Source organism: Hemiscyllium ocellatum, chromosome 42 (assembly GCF_020745735.1).
Source record: "Hemiscyllium ocellatum isolate sHemOce1 chromosome 42, sHemOce1.pat.X.cur, whole genome shotgun sequence".
NCBI lineage: Eukaryota > Metazoa > Chordata > Chondrichthyes > Orectolobiformes > Hemiscylliidae > Hemiscyllium > Hemiscyllium ocellatum.
Genome location: NC_083442.1, coordinates 34,231,103 through 34,255,807, shown reverse-complemented (window position 1 = coordinate 34,255,807; position 24,705 = coordinate 34,231,103). Strand labels below are relative to the sequence as shown.

General features: G+C 40.8%; 2 protein-coding genes across 6 annotated transcripts in view; one reads left to right on the top strand and one right to left on the bottom strand.

Annotated features, from left to right (window-relative positions):
- Positions 1-1,500: 1,500 nt before the first annotated feature.
- nr2e3 (nuclear receptor subfamily 2, group E, member 3) lies at positions 1,501-8,581 on the top strand. The gene is made up of 8 exons (XM_060853631.1): positions 1,501-1,558; positions 2,956-3,106; positions 4,123-4,226; positions 4,390-4,632; positions 5,173-5,354; positions 6,276-6,516; positions 7,741-7,846; positions 8,449-8,581. Exons 1-8 carry the CDS (start codon positions 1,501-1,503, stop codon positions 8,579-8,581), a joined length of 1,218 nt encoding a protein of 405 aa, XP_060709614.1.
- An 8,767-nt stretch (positions 8,582-17,348) lies between these two features.
- myo9aa (myosin IXAa) overlaps positions 17,349-24,705 on the bottom strand; it is a 328,643-nt gene continuing 321,286 nt past the window's right edge. For all 5 annotated transcript variants that reach the window (XM_060853931.1, XM_060853935.1, XM_060853933.1 and 2 more), the window contains one exon: positions 17,349-21,071. In XM_060853931.1, coding sequence (XP_060709914.1) covers positions 20,578-21,071 — 494 coding nt within the window. In that variant the 3' untranslated portion in view covers positions 17,349-20,577. The remainder of the gene's footprint in view (positions 21,072-24,705) is intronic.

Genomic DNA, 24,705 nt, shown 5'->3' with positions numbered 1-24,705 from the left:
GTGGACAGCGTATGTGTGGCACATGCTCCACCACTGCATGCTGCGAATGGTGTTTGGAACATCTTACTTTTAGATGAGACAGGACTCTTTCCTACTCCCGTTAGGAAGGCTGGGTGACCATTTATTGGTTCACTTCAAAACCACATCATGCAGCTGTCGGGTGTCTGAAGGAGGGTTAATGTTTCTCTGCCACTTGCAGCTGCTGGACAGTTCTCAAAGGGGACAATCAGCCGTTCAAAATTCACCCTCAGAAACTCTGTCAGGTACAGAGTTAGACAGAGACATAAACCATCAGAGAGAGAGAGTGAAAACCCCCCAATGGGAAGCACACACTTGCAGAAGAAAATGTACAGACAATGACAAAAGGAGGTGGTGTCTCAGAGACAGATACATGATAGAATCAGAAGAAAAAACATTTTTCTAAAACTTCTGCAAAACATATTAAACTTTAATTTGCAATCATCTAACTGGGAATATTGATGTAAGAGATGCAGTCTGAAAATGTAATGGTTTGTGGCACACTGTGGCAGTTCTTGATCCTTACCATCCAGCTGTCAAAAGATCACACACCTAGCGGAGTTCTATTCATGAGAGCTTATAATTAGCAGAGAATGATGCCATTTACTCTTGCCCGTTTGATAATTCATGGGTTGCAAGAGCAGCCCAAGAATGGAATGAATTTAGTGTAAGCGAAACACTGCGATTAAAAATTCCATTATTTGAGTAATTGAAATGCCTGTTCTTTCAAAAGGAAGGATGGAGCTAATAGGCACCTGGGCATTCAGGCAAATAGTGGCACCATTATACCCATGAGCAATCAAATAGATCAAATTTACATCAGGAAATTGAGCATAAATTCACACAGAGAAATACACTCTGAACGCTAGCAAACAGGATAATTCATGCCTTTAGAAATGACACATATAATCTAGCCGTCATTCTATAGAAAGAGATGCATTCAAATGTAATAAGCACTTTCACTTTTACGTGAGTTTTTATACAGTGTTGGAGGGAAGGAAAGCCGGGTGGGGTTCGGGCTGAGTTTAAAGTTACCATTCTAAGGCAGAAGAGGTTTCAGCATTTAAATTCTTCATGTGCTGACTGATTGATCCACCTTTGCAATGGACAGTAAAGATTAAGAGACTGACAAATAGGCATCTACTTACAGAGCGTTAGAGGCTAATCTACTGTGCAGGCATTAGGAACATAGCAGCACCAGCCAGACTCATTCACACACTGACCGCTCAGATACACAACAAGAACGCAAGACTTTCAGAAATTAAACAGAGGAGAGGGAGACACAGAAATCCAGCAACTGCACATGCAACATTTCCTTTCTAAAGTTTGGATTCTGCTTTCTTTCAAAGAGCTGGATTTCCTCTTTACTCCAATGGTTGTATCTTTCCTCAAATCAAGATTTTTGCATCAGCTGACCAGTTGTTCCCAGGCTGCCCAAGAGGAAGTTTGTAGACAGAGGCCAGCTCCTGCCCTTTGAGAAGAATGAGCAACTCTTCCATCGAGTCATCAATCAGCCCAGGGCTGGAGGACAGCCAGACAGGTAGGAGAAAGGGCAAGTGAGTGAATGAGCAAGAGAGAAAGATTGACCGAGTGAGTGTGTAGGAGTGTGTGAGAGAGACATAGAGAGAGACAGATAGACAGACAATAAGGAACTGTAGATCAAACAGGTATGAGAGTGTTTGTTACTCAGTGAAAGATTGTGAGAAAGAGAGAGAGAGAGAGACTAGGAAAACCAGAACAACTGGACAGGTTTTAGACTGGTCAAGCAGCCCAGCCAGGGAGATGAGAAAGCACCTCTCAATGACGATGAGACTGGCAGATCAATACGAGGAAAGATCCAGTTGGACAAGAAGGGCAGTCATCCACAAACTAAGAAGAATCTGGGAACAGATCCGAAAGAAAAGCAGAAAGTCAAAGGGCAGAATGAATCAGCCAGAAGTCTGTGACGTGAAAAAGAAACATGGGAAGATGAGGACGAGGAAGATATTAAAAAGGAGGGGAAAGAGAGAGCTGATGAGTGAATACAATTTTATCAAAGGCCCGGACTCAATTCGCGTTGAAAGGAGCGTACAACAAACATTTCAAGAAAGGAATAACAAATATGAAAATGAAAAATTTCAATTGTGCTCCTGATGAGATTGTGCATTTAAGCATTAAGATAGGGTATAGGATCAAACTGAAAACCTGCTTTGAAGAATAAACTGACAATTATTTCAGAATGTATAGGAATAAATATTGCTATGTCACTGTATTTTAATAGTATCCAGTATTTATTGATTTGTCAAATATACACGATAAATAAACCAGATTATTGAAACCCCAGTTTAATAAGAAAATACTGCATTATCACTGACATATTTCAATTATGGTTACAGAGCTAGGATATAACTTACTGGGTTACCTTGGCTCCCAGTATTACATCATTGGTGTTTAGATGGTATAAATGTGAGTATTGATTGTTGCAATGTGTTTATATTTTGTGGCCCTGAATGCCAGTGAAGAATTTATTCTTTGAAGTGGTTGGAGAGCCTATTCCAGGAAACCCTTGAGCCCACTTCCAGGAACTTAAGTTGTTCTTAATTTGCTTGATCATAGCAGCGATCATCTTGAGAGTCAGAGTAATAGATGCTCATTGGTACTCCATTGTTCTTCAGAAAATAACCTCTGCTCTTTCACATAAAGCCTTGAGTTACCTATACACGATCTCCTCACTGTCTTGTCAATCATATTTAATTTCAAGCAGAGCCTCAGACAAGGTAAGGCAAATTCTGGTGTGGGATCATGTGGGGTCTGTGGTCAGAGTTGAATTGAGTCCGGTCAGTGATAAGTCACGTTTAAATCTTTGTTGCAGAATCTAATCTGATTTGTCCCCTTGATGAATGTGGTAAGGGTCAGTACAGAGGTGGTTACACTTTGTTTACATGTGCTTGCTTTCAGAGAAAACTCCAAGTCCAGGGAAGTCTCTGAGCCCGGTGCTCCTGTGTAAGGTGTGTGGGGACACCAGCAGTGGAAAACACTATGGGATTTACGCCTGTAATGGCTGCAGTGGCTTCTTCAAGCGAAGTGTCCGAAGAAAGCTCATCTACAGGTAAGTAAACATTATAATTTTACTCTTGAGATGGTTTATATACAAAAATGGTAACAGTTTGTTGCACTGTATCTTACATGCAAGGGAAGGACCTTTAATGATCTTCCCACAACAGGCAAACAGCTAATATTTCATACTAAGGAGCTCTGTTGCTTCTGTAGTAAAGTATCAGCTGAAATGTTTCAATTTTACACTGCGACTTACACTTACAAACATCTGAATCTGTGGAGAATATAATTTCTATTTAGTCAAGCTAATACTGGGCAATGAAAATTAACTGCATGAATTATCAAGGTGATTTTATTCACATAACTTCAGCTAATTGTCTAGGATTATAGACTGAATATGTAAACTGTTAGAACATAAACCCAATTCCAAGGATTCTCATTCACTCCCATCTCATAAACCTATTAAATTCAGGCTACAGTCTAATACATCCTCAATGTATTTACATTTCCAAATGTTACATTGGAGATATGGAAGGCAATAGAATATAGGGACAAAGGAGATGGAGAAGGCTGGTCATCACATCAAGCCATTCGTTGAGATCATTATTGATCATCAACCACCATACCACTCTCCCCAGATTGATTAGTTTAATGTGATTAGTCTGGAGAAACCTATCAATTTCCGTCCTGAATCTGTTCAGCAAATGAACCTGCACAGCCTGAACTCAAATTCCAAAAATTCACTACCCTCAGTTAAGGAAATTCCTCATCTTGAATAGCAACAGGTGCATATATCATAGAAACCCTACAGTGCAGATAGAGGCCATTTGGCCCATCAAGTCTACACTGACCCTCTGAAGAACATCCCACCCAGAGGTTAGAATCAAACCCAGGTTCCTGGTGCTGTGAGGCAGCAGTGCGACATTTACAGTTACTGCAATGCAAACTCCTCAGGATGTTTAATTCGGATGGATCCCAGTGACACAGCTCTGCTCAATGGCAAATCTCTCTGGTGGTGAGGCTGTCATTGTATTTATTTTTTGGCTGTTCTGCCATCTCTGCTGCCAGGTGCCAGGCAGGAACTGGAATGTGCCCTGTGGATAAAGCGCATCGCAATCAGTGCCAGGCTTGTAGACTGAAGAAATGTTTGCAGGCTGGTATGAATAAAGATGGTGAGTAATACACGAATGTCTCTGTCTGAGAACATGTATGAAATTATAGCTTAATGTTTCAGGCTTTAAGCAGCTATAATCCTCTAATCTTTATTATTCTGTCTGTTCCTTCCCCTCGGTTTCTGCCTCCCTGCTCGTTCTCCTTTCTTCTGCCTTCCTCCAGCTGTTCAGAATGAACGGCAGCCCCGTAGTACTGCCCAGGTGCGACTGGACACTGCTGAGCTGGACCCCGAGAAGGAGCACATAGCCACGACCAGGGAGCCCAGTTTGTCATCTGTCAGCAGCCAGAGACCAGCTTCCTCCAACATCAGCGGCAGCCAGAAAACCATCAGCCCACCAACTAACCACCGATTCATGGCCAGCCTGATGACAGCGGAGACCTGTGCCAAGCTGGAGCCAGAGGATGGTCAGTGACTGGCTCCTGATCTCCCCGACATTTCTACTGCGTACACAACTCTAGTGATTAAAGCATCAGTGCAGCTCTATTGAAATTAGATCTAGGGTCAGTTTATTAAATCAAATTAAGGATTGTAAATTTTCTCTTTTTAACTCTTGATTGCTTGTAAAAGTACATGTCCTTCACGTGAACCTAAACCATAAGCAGCCATCCACCGATGAAGGTATTACAGAGCTGAGGCAAATCCTATGAAAACATCACACTTCCACACGTTATCGTGCTGCCATTGATACTAATCAGAGCAGGAGCTCAGTTTGATTTCCCAGTCCCTAGCCAATGTAGCTCAACACCTGTATGGTTGAGATTAACTTACTCAGCAGAAATTGGTGATTGAAGCTATTAGGAAGAATTCAAGGTCATATTTTTCATGGTAAGTGAGCAGTCATTGCATTGCTCTGGCTCAGGAAGAGGAAAAGAATAAGAAACCTAATGTTTGTGGGAGATGGGAGAATTAGTGAGTGTTTCCCTATTTATATATTCTGCTTGCAGTGGATGAGAACATTGATGTGACAAGCAACGAACCAGACAGGACATCCACGGAGTACCAGATGTCCATTTACCCTCCGAGTAGTCTCGAGAACGTATATGAGACATCCGCCAGATTGCTCTTCATGGCCGTTAAATGGGCCAAGAATCTTCCAGTCTTCTCGAACCTGCCATTCCGGGACCAGGTATATCAGTAAATCATTGGGTGGGGCACTCGATAAAGTGTAACATTAAAAAACAAGGGATTAATGTTCAATTCCAACATTACAAATATTACATGTTATTATAGCATTAGAAGTTGGGTTGGATTGGAATCCAAGGTTCAGAGCTGAATTGTCAGGTAACCGTTCTGCAGATTAATCTAATTCCTCCTTTTCATGGTATCATAACATTGAAGTTTAGTTCAATATTATTTGGATACTTTTTTTTGTTATCCAGCTAAATCAACAAGAAATAAACAGGAGCAAAGCTGTAGTTAAAATACACCACCAAGATTATTAGGAAAGTGGGTAAGAGCGATTGGAAAGGTAAATTAACAAACTTGAAATTAAGTAATGCAGAACTTGAAATTTCAAAGCTTTGAGAAGGAAACGACTGAGTGAATTAGGATAGCAGATCATGCAACAAATGTTCACTTCAACTGAGGGAAAAGTAGGAGCAAGAAAAGTGATGAAAATGGTTGACTCTAACACTCTCAATGGAGCTATGCTGGGCAATATACTGGGCACGAGCCAGCATCACTCAGAAACGAAGGATGAATGAATTGTGGAGCTAAAGAGAATTAGAGAAGCATAATGACAGATGTATTGACTATTAAAATAGAAAATACTGGAAATATCAGCAAGTCTGGCAGAATTTATTGACAGAGAAATAGTTAATGTTACAGATTGATGACTGCTTGCCAGACCTTTCTGACAGAAGGCCAACCTGAAACGTTAATTATTTTTCTCTCTCCACAACTGCTGCCAGACCAGCTAAGCATTGTCAGCATTTTCCATCTTTATTTCCAACTTCCAGCAACTGTAGCATTTTGATTTTGTAAAAGCATTAGCAGGATTGCCTGTTGAACGTTCCTCCCCATCAACAAAAGAATTTTTCTGATGCAGGTGATCCTGTTGGAAGAAGCCTGGAGTGAACTCTTCCTGCTCTGTGCTATCCAGTGGTCCATGCCATTGGAAAGTTGCCCTTTGTTGTCATTACCTGAACTCTCTCATTGCCCTCAGGGCAAGAGTAGTTCTGCCACAGCTGACATCCGCATCCTGCAGGAGATCATGAGTCGATTCAAGGCTATTGCTGTGGACCCCACAGAGTTTGCATGTCTGAAGGCTGTGGTACTCTTTAAACCAGGTAAGCACAATCAATTCTCTTCGGCAATATGGCCAATCGGTTCACTATCCCTGTAGCCAGTTATTATTGCAGCAGAGCACTAAAGAGCATAGAGACTATTAGCAAACTGAACTCCAGTGATGGAGAAACAGACAGTGGTGTAACACATAGTAAAGGAAGCAGATTCTTAAACATTCTAACTTGATAAAGACTTAAGTCGTCTGTTTAATTTATATGTTTTAAGGTAAAATGTATGGAAGTTTACTAGAAACAATTTTGGGTGTTAAAATCTTACTGACTTTCCACTTGAGGTAAGCATTAATTACCCACTGTGTCAGTATATGGACAATGTTGATACAGTAGTAAATGCCACTAGGCTAGTCATTCAGAAGTATAGACTACAGATGATTGAAAACTCACAATTGCAGCTGAAGAATTTAAAGTCAGACAATAAGTCGAATATTAAAAAAAGTTAGCCTTAATACTATTCTGATGAAACTACCGTAGATTGTCAATGAACACTAAGGAAATCTGCCTCCCTTGGCTGGTCTAGCCAACTCCAGGTCCACAGTAATGTGGTTAACCGTTAACTGCCCTCGAGGAAAGACCCAGCAAGACACTCAGCCCGAGGGTATTTAGGAATGGAAGGTAAATGCTGGCCATGCTATTGATGGACACATCCCATGTGCAGAAAGAAGCCAAATGGTGTCCATGTGCACGGATTTAATCACAAGATTTGTACAAATTTCTCTGGAACATTAGGGCTGTTCCATAACAATCGACATGTTCTGGGCTACTTTACCCAGTTTCTTCCATCCTCTTCTGAGGATGCTGACTTACGTTAAGATACAGTTCCATGGCCAATCACCAACATACAGCATCTTGTCCAAGTGGGTATTGTTTGTATGGCATCCCAGATAATGAGCCTTCAGGAATATTAACTGTAGGGACCAAGCACATCTTTTCCTTATGCTCACAGTTATGCGGTGACCTCTCCTGGAAGCTAATCTCTAGCTTCAACATCGGGCTATGGTTGGACTTCCTAGCTCAAGAATGCTAATATCAAATGGACAGGCCCAAATTCATCCCACTCCAGTGTAGACTGGGAAAGGAACCCTTCTGACTGCGTTCCTCTCTGTGATTACCAACTATTTACAAGATGTACAAGTGAATTTTCTAATAGGATTTTAGGGGGGGATTTCCTGCAGTGAAATAGAAATTCATCGATACTATGTTCTTTTTCAGAAACAAGAGGCCTGAAGGACCCAGAGCAGGTGGAGAATCTACAGGATCAGTCCCAAGTGATGCTGGGTCAGCACAGCAGGACACATTACCCAATCCAGCCAGTTAGGTAAGGAAAGGCAGATCACCAAACAATCCTTGGGCTGAAACTGCACTTGTTAATCAATCCAGAATTATTCATGCAGGTCACATGCTCATCATACTAGTATCAGATATAAAATATGAATTGTATTATTACAAACTATTAAATACAAACATTAAAACAGACCACCTATCGGTGTTCACCTTAATGTCAGTTAGCACAAACCTGACCTCCTTCAAACTGAAGTAACTAACTCTTGGGGATTTAAAAAAAAGCTTATTTTTCTTCTTCAGATGAAATGTTGGAGACTGTACTTACTTGCTCAGATGGTTATTGAAAATGTAATGGCACTTTAAAAACAAACTAAAATCATAAGAGGGGCTAATTAGTTTGTGTCATTGTTAATTGTTAGGCCCTGCTAACACATTTATACTTGTAATTGCAGTAACTCCACAATACAATTCAATATTGTTTAAGAGCTTTGAACTTTTCTAATATAAGGCATTTCTTCAATCTGAACTGGATCCTCCTCTTTGTTAATTTGTGATTCTATTTGTTGATGTATATTTTCAAAAGGGTTTTCGCTCAGGGTTAGTTGCCTGATTATTTTCTTATTCATCTCTTATCAGATTTGGGAAGTTGCTACTCCTCTTGCCATCACTTCGCTTTGTCTCTTCAGAACAAATTGAGCTGCTATTTTTCCACAGAACCATTGGTAACACTCCCATGGAAAAGCTTCTCTGTGACATGTTTAAGAGCTGAAAGTCCCAAACAGCATCCCCTGTTTTATATATATTGACCCCTCTCTCTGCCAACACCTTGTGCTGTCTATTCGTTGTGTGTTCGTGCTAACTACCCCAAAACATTAAGTCCTCTGTCTGCAATCACCATTAATGCATTACATCCTGTGATACCATGTCCCTGGTGTGTCATGCTACCTACCTATTTATTATTGTCTCACACATCACATTCTATCCCAACATTTTACATACTCAGTTTTCCCAAACAACTAACACTGTAAATCCTTATAATTTTTAAGCCTGTGAAGATTGAATATATTTCTAAAGAAGAATAAAGCTGAAATCTGGTTACCCCAGTTGCTTGTTGTTCACCTGTTTTCTTCAATATGGAAATGTTACTGGGGAGAAAGGTCTTAACTATGACCTGCTGCGTATAAATACTAAACACAGAGAAGCTGGTATACAAGAATTTGAAGAGGAACAAATGATGGCTGAGAGAAAGGTTCTTGGAGGACTGAAACATACATGACATTAAGTAATAATTCAACATAAGAAACATTTTTAAGCAAGAAAGGCTGGAGTGCCTTTTTGAGAAAAACAGCAAGATTTGCTGCAGGCTAGAAAAACCCAAAACGTATCCCATGAGTAAAAGAAATGATAGAGCATTCGGAAAAGTCATGGACAAATTAATGACATTATTTAATGTGAGCATCAAGAAGGATGAAAGTTGAATTAAAGAAAAGGCAAAAACATTTTTGCTACATACGGTCCTTTAAGAGATTATTTTGAAATGGTGATAGGGAAAAAATAAAGCAGGGAGGAATAAACACTTTTGGTAATTTTCCAAGCTCTATGAAGACCAAAGGCTTGCTATCTGCTGAAAGAACAGATCATGCTTTAAATCAACCAGTTGTGATATCCAACATCAAGCCTCAGTTTTAAAACTTTCGCTATTTAAGTTGGAAAGTCACATGATGTTATGTTTGACAATTTTATTGGGCTCTGAGAAAATGAGTGAGAGCAATTAAAACAATTCTAAAAAAGTCTGTTATGAAGAAATATATTTAAAAAAATAGTCATACTGTTCTTGGAACCATCACAATATGCCCTGAAATTCCTGAAGTGAATGAAACAAAATATGAGAATCTTGTTAATATTTTTAGCTCTGAATACAATAGTAAGACTGCTCTGGACATCAGTAGTGACTGATAAATCAAAGAAAATGATGCAGGGAACTATAGAGGAATCACTGACTTGCAGAAAGGGTGAAAAAAGTGATTATAGACACTAGGTGTTCACATAATAAGAGCTGAAAATGTGTTGCTGGAAAAGTGCAGCAGGTCAGGCAGTATCCAAACAGCAGGAGAATCGATGTTTCAGGCATGAGGCTCTGGCCCGAAACGTCGATTCTCCTGCTCCTTGGATGCTGCCTGACCTGCTGCGCTTTTCCAGCAACACATTTTCAGCTCTGATCTCCAGCATCTGCAGACCTCACTTTTTCCGCTCACATGATAAGTAAGTGTTCAGGAATTGGATTAAATTCCTTTTGAGAACTGAGACGACATTAAAGTAACTTAACAGAAGTTTAAACATGAGAACCAAAGCGGCAATATTGATCTACCAAATAAAGAAAACATGAAGGGAAGACTGAGAGGTTGTGGAGAGAGAAAGGATTAATATAACAATATAAGGTTTGCTATATTCCGGCCTACTTAACACACAATGCCCTGTTGTGTCATTGGTTTTAATCCATACTTGAAAGTATACTCAACCCAGGCCCTGGGCCTATTGCTAATAATTTAACTGGGTTTTTTTCCCGTGATTTAAGGGTGAATATCGGAGACATTGATTGGAACACATGAGAAGCTACTACCTATCTCCAGCAGACCCAGTGAATGTCAACTTCAGTGCAATTAAATCAGTTCCTCAAGAAAAGTCTCAGGTTTGATTCCATGATTTTCTTCACAACATGACTTCAACTAGACAAATATTTACACTGCTCTTGGAATCATCACGATTTGCTCTGAAATTCCCGAAGGAATTGAGAAGTGAAATATCAAAAATTGAACAAAATATTTCTTCAGAACCTTGTGGAGAAATGGCAAAGAACACACTGGCCTTTCTGCAGTGATAGCGAGGTTCTAACAGTCAAGCTTGTGGTGTTGGTGCAAATGGCTCCCTTCTATGATTTGATACTCAATAAAATTGATCTCTCAGCTGGAGGCAAAGTCCAAGATCAAAGTATGAAGTTAAGTTGCAGTGAAAATAAAACCACTGCAGGAAGTTTAAGTACCTGCCCTAAATAGATATGTCACTGAGCAACCAGAAGGGAGATACATGACATTAGGAACATCTGTTATTTAAAGCTCCTCACAAGAGGTAACTGACTTATATAGTGGCACAAGACTACACAGTCTTCCACTTGGACATGTGGAATATCACTGCTGGCACTGTGTGAGATGCACTTTCGTCCTGCGCAGAAAACATATCAGCTCCAAGTAGAGAGGCAAAGTAGTTCTTTCTGTGCGAGTTGGTTGCATGGTATGAGCTGGTTGAAATCTAGTAACTCAAGATGCATGTTTATCATACCAAAACTATGGCTCTTGACAATATAATGTAGAATCCTTAGAATCCCGATAGTGTAGAAGCAGGACATTCAGCCCATCAAGTCCACAAGGACCCTCTGAAGAGCATCCCACCCAAACCCACCCTTATTCCTGAAACTCTACATTTCCCATAGCTAATCTATCTAGCTTGCACAGCCCTAGACACTATGGCAATTTAACAGGTCCAATCCACCTAACCTGCATACCTTTGGACTCTGGGAGGAAACCCATGCAGAGACCAGGAGAATCTGCAAACTCCACACAGAAAGTCACCCGAGGCTGGAATCAAATCAAGGTTCCTGGCACCATGAGGCAGCAATTCTAACAATCAAACCACTGTAATATATCACATACCTATATTCAATTTATATAAAAATAACTCTGCTAACTGAGATATGTCTCTATGGGTAGAGATTTTGCATTTTATGTTGGACACACAAATGTAGTGCACATTTCTCAGCAGCTTAATCTGGAGACCTAAACGTATAAAGAGGTTTTGCATTTATATGACACATAGCTGAACAAAAAGAGAATTAGTACTTGGGTTAATATTAGCAGGATGCTGCCCAGTTATATTCCCATGTACCAATTGTTCCTGGTGTCAGTACAGAATTATTGATACATTCTAGACATAGAATTAGTCAGAAGACGTGTCAGAGGCCAGTAAGTGAATGGCCCTTAGATGGCCATGCCTGTTAAAAAGCCTTCAGTGATGATGCAAATCCTCAATGAAATCCTCTTTGTGATTTACATTCAAATATTTTCATATCATCCAATTTTTTAAAAAAGGGATTTAGTTTGTCTTCAAAATACTTCTTTGTATTTTGTCTTTAGATCACAAGGCAATGACTTCAAATAATTAGGGATCAAGAGGCACCTTCTGCTTTTACACATCTTTCTCAATGAATTTTCACCAGATGTAAGCCGAAAGCTTGGTTGCATGCTTTCCAAACCAAAACAACTGCCCAGCTAAACACAATTCTTTCTTCAGTTTATGTCCACAGAGGTGCACCCATCGATTTGGAATCCTTCCAATTTTGCAATTTCAGCTGCAAAACTGAAAGCAGAATGATCCAGGTTGTGAAGACAACGAGTTTAAATTTAATATTTTGGAGGACATGCAAGATCAGGTCAATGTTGGTGAATCTGACGGACAGTAGAATTTTGTATAGACCAGGAAACTGCTTCACACCAGCACCAACTCAGCACAAAAGTCCGAATCATGTTGAAAAGCATCCAGTGTATGTGTTATCCATTGCTACTAACCATTGAGGCATAGAGATTTTGCAACATCCCTGTTCCTTTCCCATTCTTTACCAGCAGTGATAAAAAGTTCAATTTTTTAAATTGCTTTACATGTCTCTGCACATGTGGCTTTTCACCATTGCTCTGAAGACCGTCAGATTCATTGTTAAAGCATCTGAGGGACATGCTTCTCAAGAATAAGGCCCTTCCCTGACAATCAAAAAGACTTCCAATTGTGTTTTAGTGCTTAGATATTTAGGAAAAAGCCATAACCTCTATTCAGGGTTAACATGTTAAAGTGTCTTTATTTTTTCCAAATTATACTTGTTTCAAGAAAATACTGAAAGGATTCCATTTCATTTTCCAGTTTCTGTGTCTCAACCACTTTTAGCCAGGCTGTATCTGACATGACCACCTTTTTTCTGAACTGAAGACTCCACAACTTAGCACCTCCAGCTGTGTCCAATCCAACTCCTACACTTCTACCATCAACCTTTCCCATTCTTCTCAGGACAATGTTAGAGTTCCACTTGACCTTACTTTCCACGCCCCTAAACTTTGCATTCAAAGGATCATCTTCTGCCATTTCAGGCAACTCCAGCAGGATGTCACCACCAAACGTGTTTCCCCCTCCCCCATCAGCATTCTTCTGTGACACCCTGGTGCACTCCTCCAATCACTCCTAATGTTTCCTCACTTCCCCCATGACACCCTCCCATACAACTGCAGGAGGTGGAACACTTATTGATTCACCACCTCCCTTCTCACTGCCCAAGGCCCTAAACATGCATTCCAACTGAAGCAGTGTTTCACTTCTTTTTTTCAATCCAGTCTACTGCATTCACTGCTCACAATACAGTTTCCTTTACATTGGCAAGATCAAACGCAGACTGGGTGACTGTTTCATTGATTCTGTCCACAGGAATGAGCCCGACCTGCCAGTTGCTGGCCATCTCAATAAACCATCTTCCTCTCCAGTAAATATTTCTGTTCAGGGCTGTCTACAGAGCTCCAAATGTCTATTAAATGTTGCAACTATCTGCATATACCACTCCCCCCGGCAGTTAATTCCCACATACAAACCACTACGCGAGAAAAAGTTGGCCCCCATGTCCCTTGTAAATCTTTCTCCTCTTACCTTAAAAATATGCCCCCTAGCTTTGAACTCCTCTACCCTGGCTATTTACCTTGGCTATGTCTCTCATGATTTTATAAACCTACGCTGCAGTGAAATGCAGTTTCTCCAGAATTATGTGGTTTTTAACACTTTTATCACAACGAATTTGACTTGATTTGAAAACTTGCAAATTCAATATAACTTTCAAAATGGAAAGCAATGCTAACATATGATGGAAGAAGGGGGAAGAGAGGGATATTGAGGTGAAGACTGTGACAACATGAAGGTTTAGGGAGTTCTGGACAGTGGGACAAATGTCTCTCTCCCTTCTGTCAATAGTGAGGTGAAAGGATGGTGTCAGAAAAATATGTGGCCATAAAGATGGAGGGATGGATCCCGGTTGTGTACAGATCAGCCATTAGCTCATTAAATGGCAGAATACATCTGAGGGGCTGAATGGCCTACTCCTACTCCTCTGAATTGAGATTAAATATAATATTCTGACATGCATACAAGTGTAGGTCATAATGGAGGCATCTGACAGGATGCAGAATTTAGTACAAAGCAGAAATTTGCGAGGAAAAAGTGAGGACTGCAGATGCTGGATATCAGAGCTGAAAATGTGTTGCTGGAAAAGCAGCACATTTTCAGAAATTTGCGAGGGTTAACAGTATAACGCAGTCTAGCATGCACTGACTGGTCATATATTTTGTTGAGAGTTGTATTTAGAGAGCTTCTTCCATGAATTTCCTGACTCCCCAAATTGCTTTTGGGCAGCAATGAAGTACAAGAGAGACAAGTGAAGTGTAATGTAGAAAATACAGGAACCCGCATACAAGAACTCACAAATAGCAATGTAATACCGACCAGATAATGTTTTTAAGTGATGCTGGTCAAAGGATAAATATTGAGCCAAACAGCGGTGAGATTGTGATATAGTGCCATGGGATCTTTTTGCATCTACCTTGCAAGGGAGGGATGCCTCCTCCATTTAAAGTTGTATCTAAATGATTGTAACTGCGACTCTACAGCATTCTTTCAGTACTAACATGTGGGGTATCAAGCTAGAGTTTGCGCTGTTTACAGCTGAAAACTTTTGATCTGCTTCTGTGTAAACAAGGATTAAACCATGTGATTGTTCAGTTTTTGGCAGGTTGCCAAGCTCTTCAGACATACTGTAAATTGAGCTAAATAATCGGTTTGAACTGGACTTGGGGGAATTGAGTCAATCAGCAGCAGCCAGCCTTGCTACCTCCCAATGAATTCAATCTACAATCAGCCTTCAATGAAGAAAATGCACGTTTTGCCAGAAAGCGCTACTTGTCTAATAAGGGAGTCAGAGAGTATATCAGCAATAGAAAAGTAGACTTAAAGATACAGTCACATCAGTCATGATCTAATTAAGTGGCAGACAGCCAAATGGCTACTCTTGCTCCTAATTTGTATGCTGTAATGAGTTTGAACCACTCATTCCTCTCTTTTAGTCTTTTGAATCATAATCATATAATTTCTTCTTCTTATATGGAATGCTTTCCCATTTAGCGAGAACAGCAGTGACCAACGTGCCACTTAGCTTCAATGCCCTAGGCCATTCAGAGATTTTGGAAACTCTGACCATTTCTGCTTTCACTGGCAATCTAATGACTTCTGCCAGAAAGTGCTTGAATGTATGTCAAATGAATGGTCAAGTGTGTTACTTAATGCGTGAAGGGGATATTAAAAAGGTGTGCAAAATCATGAAGAGTTTTGACTGAGTAAAGAAACAATTTTCACCAGAAGGGTCAGTCATCACAAAAATCAGACATAAGTCAATCAGGAAAAACAGGAGATAAATTCTTTTTAAATACATGGTAGCATTTATATTTTGCCGTGCTTTATTATTCTATTGGATTACGGATCAGCTTTGACACAAAGTCAAACAACCTGCAAACCCATTGCTTAAAGTCAAACTTCCAAGAACAAAATTTGTTGTGTGAAGTACTATGAATTAACCAAATTTAATGAAACAATCTTCTGGTGAGTAAGACGGAGAGATTATTTAACATAAGAACTAGGAACAGGAGTAGGCCATCTGGCCCATCGAGCCTGCTATGCAATTCAATACGATCAGGGCTGAGTTTTTGTGAACTCAGCTCCATTTACTCACCGTCTCATCATAACCTTAATTGCTTACTGTTCAAAAATGCCGTAAAAACATTCAACGAGGTGGCCTCAACTGCTTCACTGGGCAGGGAATTACAGATTCCCAACTCTTACACGAAAGAAGAAGTTCCCCCTCAGCTCAGTCCTAAACCTGCTGCCCCTTATTTTGAGCTATGTCCTTCCCTCTCCCTGGTTCTAGTTTCACCCAGCCGTGGAAACAACCCCCTTGCTTCTAGCTCATCGATTCCCTTCATAATTTTATATGTTTCTATAAGACCCCTCCCCATTCTTCTAAATTCATATCAGTATAGTCCTCAACCTACTCTGCATAAGCCAACCCCCTCAACTCCAGAATCAACCTAGTGAACCCCTTCCAGTGCCAGTACATCCTTTTTCAGGTAAGGAGACCAAAACTGCACACAGTTCTCCAGGTGTGGCCTCACCAGCACCCTGTACAGCTGCAGCATAACCTCTGAAAGAACTGCAGATGCTCTAATTCAGGGACAAAAATAGCAATTGTTGGAAAAGCTCAGCAGCTCTGGCAGCATCTATGGAGACGAATCAGAGTTAATATTTTGGGTTGAGTGACCCTTCATCTGAACAGTTCTGAAGGGTCACTCAATCCAAAACGTTAACTCTGATTTCTTTCCACAGATGCTGCCAAACCCGCTGAGCTTTTCCAGCAATTTCTATTTTTGTGTCTGCACCATAACCTCCCTGTTTGTAAACTCCAACCCTCTAACAAAGAAGGACAATATTCCATTTCTCTTTTTAATTATCTTCTGCACTTGCAAACCTTGTGATTCATGCACAAGGACCCCAGTGCCTCTGCACAGCAGCATGCTGTAATTTTTAACCGTTTAACTAACAGTCCATTTTGCTGTCACTCCTATCAGTGTTCCACCTCACATTTACCAATATTGTACTCCATCTGCCATAACCTTGCCCACTTAAACTATCTCTATCTCTCTGCAGACTTTGTGTCCACTGCACAATTTGCTCCACCACTCATCTTACAGTCATCTGTGAACTTTGACACACTACACTTGGCCCCCAACCTAAATCATTTCTATAAATTGTAAACAATTGCAGTCCCAATACTGATACCTGAGGCACACCACTAGCCACTGATTGCCAAACAGAAAACCATCCATTTACGCCCATTCATTGCTTTCTGTTAGTTAACCAATCCTCTATCCATGCTAATACATTACCTGTAATGCCATGCACCAGTCTTTTGTGTGGCATCTTGTTGAATGCCTTCTGGAAGTCCAAATACAGGTATCTCCCGTTTTTCGCCACTTCACTTGTACGATAGACCTACATTAGTACCTGTTTTGCGAATCCGAAGAGGATTTTCGCTTTTACAAGAAACGGCAAAGTTTTTCCCATACAAGTTAATGCTTCTTCCCTTTACACCATTTCAGCTTACGAAAGCTTTCGTAACGGGGGATACTTACACATCACACCCACCAGCTCCCCGTTGTATACCGCGCTTGTAATGTACTCAAAGAATTCCAGTAAATTAGTTAAACATGACCAGCCTTTCATGAATCCATACTTCGTCTGCCCGATGAGACAATTTAAAGTCAGGAAATCTTCAAACATGTTAATTAAAGTGTACAAGGCTATACCATCTCTTTCAGTTACTTAAGGCAAAATCATTGGATACAATTCCATAAAAAGACAGAAAGGTACTTTATTAGATCATGGCAAATTATTAAATTAGCATACAAGATACACAGTAATTCAGCAATGTATTCCCAACACCAACCCTGTAATCCCTTTATACCAGCCCCTGGAGGCCAACATAATGCATTTACTTACATTGCACTTTCATTGACATCTTTCAATATAGCAGATACAGAAAGTGAAGAAACTTTCTCAGCTTGGTGTCCTTATCACATCAAGTACAAAGTGGAGACAATTCAAGGCTCAAGCAAAGCTCTTGCACTCCTGTGATTTGCAATGTTATCCCACTGGGTCCTCAGAGTCTTACAACTGCCTCACGTTCTCCACTGTTACTTAACACTGTCCAACCCACATTTTCCCAAAACTGTTATTTTGCACTTAGTTTTCAAACAAATATTAAGCCAAAACATTGTGTGTGCACACAAGTGCTAGTCTCCACACATCAACAGATCTAACCACTGGGGCATAGTATTTGGAGTGCAACCTTGGGCCAGAGAAGTGAAGCTAGAGATCCAAGGATCCCTGATCTACATCCTGTCATTTTTGCAAGAAAGTGCATGAATGTTGGATATTAGGCAGGGGAGCATCAAATGCAGCTGTCTTACAACCATTTTCTTGGTTTACAAATGAAAAATGGTCCCTTGGGTAGCATACTAGTGGCATCCAGCGCCTGTGCACCCATATCTCAGTGTGCACTGCCACCTACAGGACAGAAATTGGAGGAGAAAAACTAGAAATTAGAAGAATCTGTGACCGAACACATCGAGTATTAGCACAAATCTGAGCAATTCCTTGAAATTCCACGAATCTAGGAACTCCATACAACTGAGAAAAGATACATGATGGGATTAAGCAATAACTTACTAAAGGAGCATTGACAATGCTCCAACCCAAATAATCCAGGAGTTTATAAATAAATATAGACATATTAAACAGATCATGGTAGTTCCAAATTAGTTTTCTCTTGGGATGCTGGGGTGTGGAGTGGTGGAGGCACAGAAAAAATCACAGCCATCAGGAACTGCAGAATGATCTAGCTCAATTTGGTAAGCTAAAGTTTCCAGTAGCTGGCAGAAGTGCTTCTGCTCATCAAAATGGGAATGTATTCCCCATCTCCAACTGCTATTGCTCTCCTGCTGCAGTTATCCTGTATGAACGCTAGTACCCTACAGATCTCACTGCAGGTTACCAGTATCAATGAATATTTCTATTAGAGTACTCTTGAAAAAAACACAATTTTCCATGGCCAAATCACTCCTTAATAGAGAGAAATTAATAAAAGAGGGGGATTTCAAAGTGCTCTTACCTCACAAAGCATGTCAGCTGAATAAGCAAGAACCACAAAAAGAAACTCCAACTTCCCAGCTGCAGTGAAGCAATTAGGTGACAGCAGAGAGAAAGCTTGAAGCAGGCAAAGTTGAAAATGTAACTACTGTTTCTGATTGAATCAGGTGGTTTTGGCTGCTAGTAGAATGAGTTAGCTGGGCTAGCATTTCCAGCAACGTACGGCTGTTCAGAAGTAGATTTGGGATAAGGAAAAATTAAGACGTACACAAACATATGCACATAGAAATCACATGAAGTCAAGCATTATCGACCTATCTCCATGTTCACAGCATGAAGGCTTCTTTTTTTTTAAAAAATGTGACAATGCATTCAATATTACTTGACACACAGATTTTGCCAATAGCACTTTCAGGTTCCTCTTCGGTGCACAAGAAGAAAGTCAAGCAGTGAGTTTTACAGCTCTTGTTATTTAATAAGCTGTGAGGGTATTTGTTCATAAACTTGTTTGTACAATCATACAGGTACACTTAAGAAATAATACACACAAATTGCATTTTATACATAAGTTGGCCACTCCAATGGCTAACGTCAAAATACAGAGTTGAAACTGTACAGAAACCTCAATTTGGGCTGTGTTTGCTGAACAGTTTATATCAGTACTTATTATAGAGTATGACACAGGATAATATATCCTTTACAAATAGATTCCTTGAAATATACAGTCATGTGCATACTATAGATTACGAGAAGTCCAGCATGCCCGTTCCAGTGATTGTTACATTCAGTTTTGTTCCTAACCTACTCCACATATATCCCCTTTGGACAGGAAGCTACAATCTTACATCATGGAAGTAACATTTTTAGAGAAGAAAAATCAAATAAAATATAAACCTTAAAAACAAAACATTTAACAGTGAGCTTTAGAAACCAGACTAAAAATTCTTCAAGTCATCTTTGCTTTTAATACTGACAATTCAATAAAAGATTTTCTTCTGGGCTAAATTTATAAGGACCAAGCATGGGTTTGACTTAGCTATACTATCATGCATCACAGTTGACAAGTGGTAATGTAACTGTACTTTTGCTCATGCCCGATGCTGCTTGGACAGATGTTGGTTTTGCAAGCTGTTTAGTTGGGTTGGTCCCCTTTTAACAGGCTTTCTAAATTTACACACCCAGGTAGGAGCAGCATTAACTTAATTGGTAAAGTGGTTCCTGAAACCCTGTAAAATGTCAGACATAGTATGCGTGGTTAATGCATTTTTGTACAAAGACATTTTGGCTTAGATTTCCCAGTGGCCACTGGCTGTTCCTAAAACATTTAAAAATCCTTGGTCTGACAGCAGTGCCTCTAAGGTAGTGAGAAGTGCTGTTGAGTCTGATTGTAAGCATCTAGCCTTTCTGCGATTTCTCAAATAAGCTCACTTGATCTTTATCTACAAGCATCAATGGAGTGTGGCAATGGGATAAAACTTAAGATCCACTTATTTCCTTAAGTCTTTTGGAATGAGTAGACTCAGCAGTCCCTTCTTTTCTGGAAGATTGATTTCTTGAAAGCAAGTGCTTCTTCAAATATGGCCTCACTCTCATAACCCTTTGGAGTGCAGATGCTCTTCTCTACTCTTGAGAACAGCGACCAACAGCTGTTGAAATACAGCTCGGATATTTCTTGGCATACCAGTAGGTCGTGCAGAGATTTTTCAATTGTTCAATGGTTAAGGCCACAGTACAAACCTTCCGATAGGTTTTTTAAAAATCAATAGAAATCACTTCTCTTTGTTATTCCTTGAGGCAGTGATGCCATCTATGTGAACTGGACGTATTGCATGTGGTGTACTTAGATAGCAGCAACCAAGAGGAACATGATGTGTAGGGACGGAAGGAAGACCACTACCCAATTAGTTCAGAAACCTTGGAAAATCGTTGGCCTCACACCATGAACTCATTGTTCCCAAATACCACCACCTGCTGGTGAGCACTGAAGTCAGGTTCAGCACTACGCTTTTTCCCGATGCTCGAGGTCCCATCAGTTGGATCTTTGGGCTTCTGGGCTGAGCGCTTCAGCATCTTTAGTTTTTGTTTGCCCTTTTCTGGATTGAAGGTGCCTCTACTTGTAAACTGTGGCCTCTCTTCTTGAACTTTCAACTGGCTGTATGCCCCATCTCCATCTGCTCTTTGCTCAGGGCTGTTGGCAATATTGTGGGTGTGGTATAAAGTGTGTGGGGACGGTGATTTTGAACGAAAACGAAATCGTCTTCCTCCTTGAGGTAAACCAGATGATGACGACGACGACGACATGGTAGGTGACGAATGAACAACTAAATCAACCGATTCCAAAGAGTCTGCTTTCTTCCTTAGCGGCCTCCTCAGCCTGTTCACTGCTTCAGGTCGGTGTGGGGTGATGGAGCTCACTAATTTTTTTTCTGTTCACAAAGTAAAACAAAAATGAGATGGCAGATCTCATTACAAAGAAATACTATTTAGGTTATTTGTTAGGCTCACTGTTATCAGTAAACTGTAACACAAAGTTAGTATTATAGTTGTGGAAGAGTTAGTATTATACATACTAGCATCAGAATGAAATTTGAATTTTACAGTAGAGAGATCAACTTTGGCTTCCCAGCAGGAATATCAAGCTTTCAGTCAGGGGAGCAGTATCACCAGCGCATTAGGGCAGATTAATTTGTGAAGTCTCCAAGCTGACTGTTCATACTAAAGCTTTCAAGTTAGTAGAACTGAAAAGAAACTTAAGCTATCGGAGCTGGAAAGATTTTTAAAAACCATTTCAGCAGAGTTGGAGCTAAGCGGCAGTGGTTAGTTAAAATGGCCAAGACTAGAAGTCACAGCCCTAAACTCCCTCCAATGGTTTTAACAGAGTTTGGTCGAGGCGAGTAACCAACTTGCTTCCTAGAACCACGTCACTAATATAAATATTTTATTGAAATTGTATACATTAAGCTTTATGTGAGTTTTCTATTGAAAATTTGTTGGTCAGGAAACAGGAGATGCGAAAGGAAGCAGAATGGCGAAGTCCAGAAGCTGTGATGCCTTTCCTTCATTGGCCCTCAAGCTAATTGGCTTCCCATTCTTTACTACTGGCCGAGCACAAAGCCATCATGATTAAACTGCCCCTCCACATGACTGAATCTATCAATCAATCTATCCACAATCACTGCTTTACCCTTCCTCTGGTCCTGACTGAACTCAGCCCCACTCTGACATTGACCAAACCTATCCTGCTAGCTCTGTGCTCTATAATCTATCTACAAAATGTCACCAGCACTCTCCAGCCTCAATCTATCCAGCTTATCATCCATCCATGTTCATCTCAACACGTGGCATACTGTAATCAAGAAATATCCAAAGTTTAAATACAATTTAAGTGAAATGTTACAAGACCATAAAATATAGGAGCAGAAGTTAGGCCATTCAGCCCATAGAGTCTGCTCTGCCATTCGATCATGGCTGATATGATTTTCATCCCCATTCTCCTGCTTTTTCCCCATGACCCTCAAGAACCTCTCTCAGTCTTAAATATACTCCAAGATCAGGCCTCCACAGCCTTCTATGGCACTTAATTCCCCACTCTTTGGCTGAAGAAATTTCTCCTTATTTCCATTTACTCTAAGGCTGCGACCTTGAGTCCTAGTCTCTCCTACCAATGGAAACATCTTCCCAATATCCACTCTGCCCAGGCCATTCAGTATTAGATTAGATTACTTACAATGTGGAAACAGGCCCTTCGGTCCAACAAGTCCACACCGACCCGCCGAAGCACAACCCACCCATACCCCTACATTTACCCCTTACCTAACACTACGGGCAATTTAGCATGGCCAATTCACCTGACCCGCACATCTTTGGACTGTGGGAGGAAACCGGAGCACCCAGAGGGAACCCACGCAGACACGGGGAGAACGTGCAAACTCCACACAGACAGTCGCCTGAGTCGGGAATTGAACCTGGGTCTCAGGCGCTGTGAGGCAGCATATTCTGTATGTTTAATTAGATCCTCCACGCTCCCTCCTCCCCCCCAGCCAAACCTTCTAAACTCCATCAATTATAAGCCCAGAGTCTTTAAATGTTCCTCATTTGTTAAGCTTTTCAAACCTGGGACCATTCTCGTGAACCTTTTCTGAACACACTCCAGGGCCAGTACATCCTTCATGAGATATAGGGCCCAAAACTGTGCACAATACTCCAAATGTACCCTGACCAGAGATTATAGAGCCTCAGAAATACACCTCTGCTTTTATATTCAAGTCCTTGCAAAATAAATGCCAACATTGCATTTGCCTTCCTCACTACTGACTCAAATTGCAGGTTTACTTTGACAGAATCCTGCACTAGCACTCCCAAGTCTCTTTGCACTTCAGACTTCTGAATTTTCTCCCCATTTAGAACATAGTCCATGCTTCTATTCTTCCGACCAAAGAACATGACCTCACACTTTCCCATGTTGTACTCCCATCTGCGACTTCTGTGCCCCCTCCTAACCTGTCCAAATCCTTCTGCAGTCTTCCTGCCTCCTCAATGCTATCTGTCCCTCTACCTAGCTTGATATCATCTACTAACTTAGCTAGAATGCCCTCAATTTCTTCATCCAGATCGTTAATCTATAAACTAAAAAATTGTTGTCCCAACACGGAGTCTTGCGGAACACCACCTGTCAGCAGCTGCCATCCTGAAAAGGACCCTTTTATTCTCATTCTCTGCTTTCTGCCAGACAGCCAAGTTTCTATCCATGCTAGCAACTTGCCTCTAACCCCATGGGCCCTTTATCTTACTCAGTAGCCTCCTGTGTGGCACCTTATTAAAGGCCTTCTTGAAGTCCAGGCAGACCACATCCATTGGCTCTCTTCGGTCTAACCTGCTCGTTACTTCCTCAAAGAATTCTAGCAGATTTGTCAGGCATGCTCCCCCCTTACTGAAACCAAGCTGACTTTCCCCTATTTTGCCATACACTTCCAAGTATTCAGAAATCTCATCCCTCACAATGGATTTCAGGATCTTACCCACAACTGAGGTTAGGCTACTCAGTCCATAATCTTCCATCTTTGCCTTACTCCCATTTGAAGCAGGGGTGTCACATTACCAATTTTCCAGCCCTCTGGGACCATCCCTGATTTTAGCAATTCCTGAAAGATCACCACTAATGCTTCCATTATCTCCTTAGCTATCTCCCTTAGAACTCTGGGGTGTAGTCCATCTGGTCCAGTTGATTTATCCACCTACAGGCCATTCAGGTTTTCTAGCACCTTCTCCTTGCTGATGGCCACCGTACTCAGCTCTGACCCCTCACTCTCCTGAATGTTTGGGATATTACTCATGTCTTCCTCCGAAGACTGATGTGAAGTAATTATTCAGTTTCACAGCCATTTTCTTGTTCCCCACTACTATCTCTCCAGTGTCATTTTCTAGCATTCCAATGTCCATCCTTGCCTCTCTTTTGCCCTTTTGTATATCTAAAGAACTCTTACAGTCTTTTTATATTACTGACAAACTTACCTTCATATTTAATCTTCTCCCTCCTTATTTCTTTTTTGTTGCCCTCGATTGGTCTTTGTGAGCTTTCCAATCCTCTGGTTTCCCATTGGTCACATTATATGCTTTCTCTTTTGCTTTTATGCTATCCCTGACTTCCCTGGTCAGCCATGGTTGCCTCATTCTCCCAGTACCATGTTGCCTTATCCTTGGGATGAATCGCTGCTATCTCTAGAATTACTCCCAGGAACTCCTGCCATTGCTGTCCCTGTTAAACTCCTCTCCCAGTCAATTCTACTCAGCTCCTCTGTAGTTGCCTTTATCAGCTGTAATACCATTACCTCTGATTCCACCTTCTCCCGCTAAAATGGCAGAGTAAATTCAATGATATTATGGTCACTGCCTTCTAAGGGCTCCTTCACCTTAAGCTTCCTTATTAAGTCTGCCTCATTACACAACACTAAATTCAGTATTGCCTGTTCCCTAAAGGGCCACACCACAAGCTGCTCCATAGCAGCTGTCGTAGACATTCCACAAACTCTTTGTCTTGCAATCCATTACCAAATGATTTTC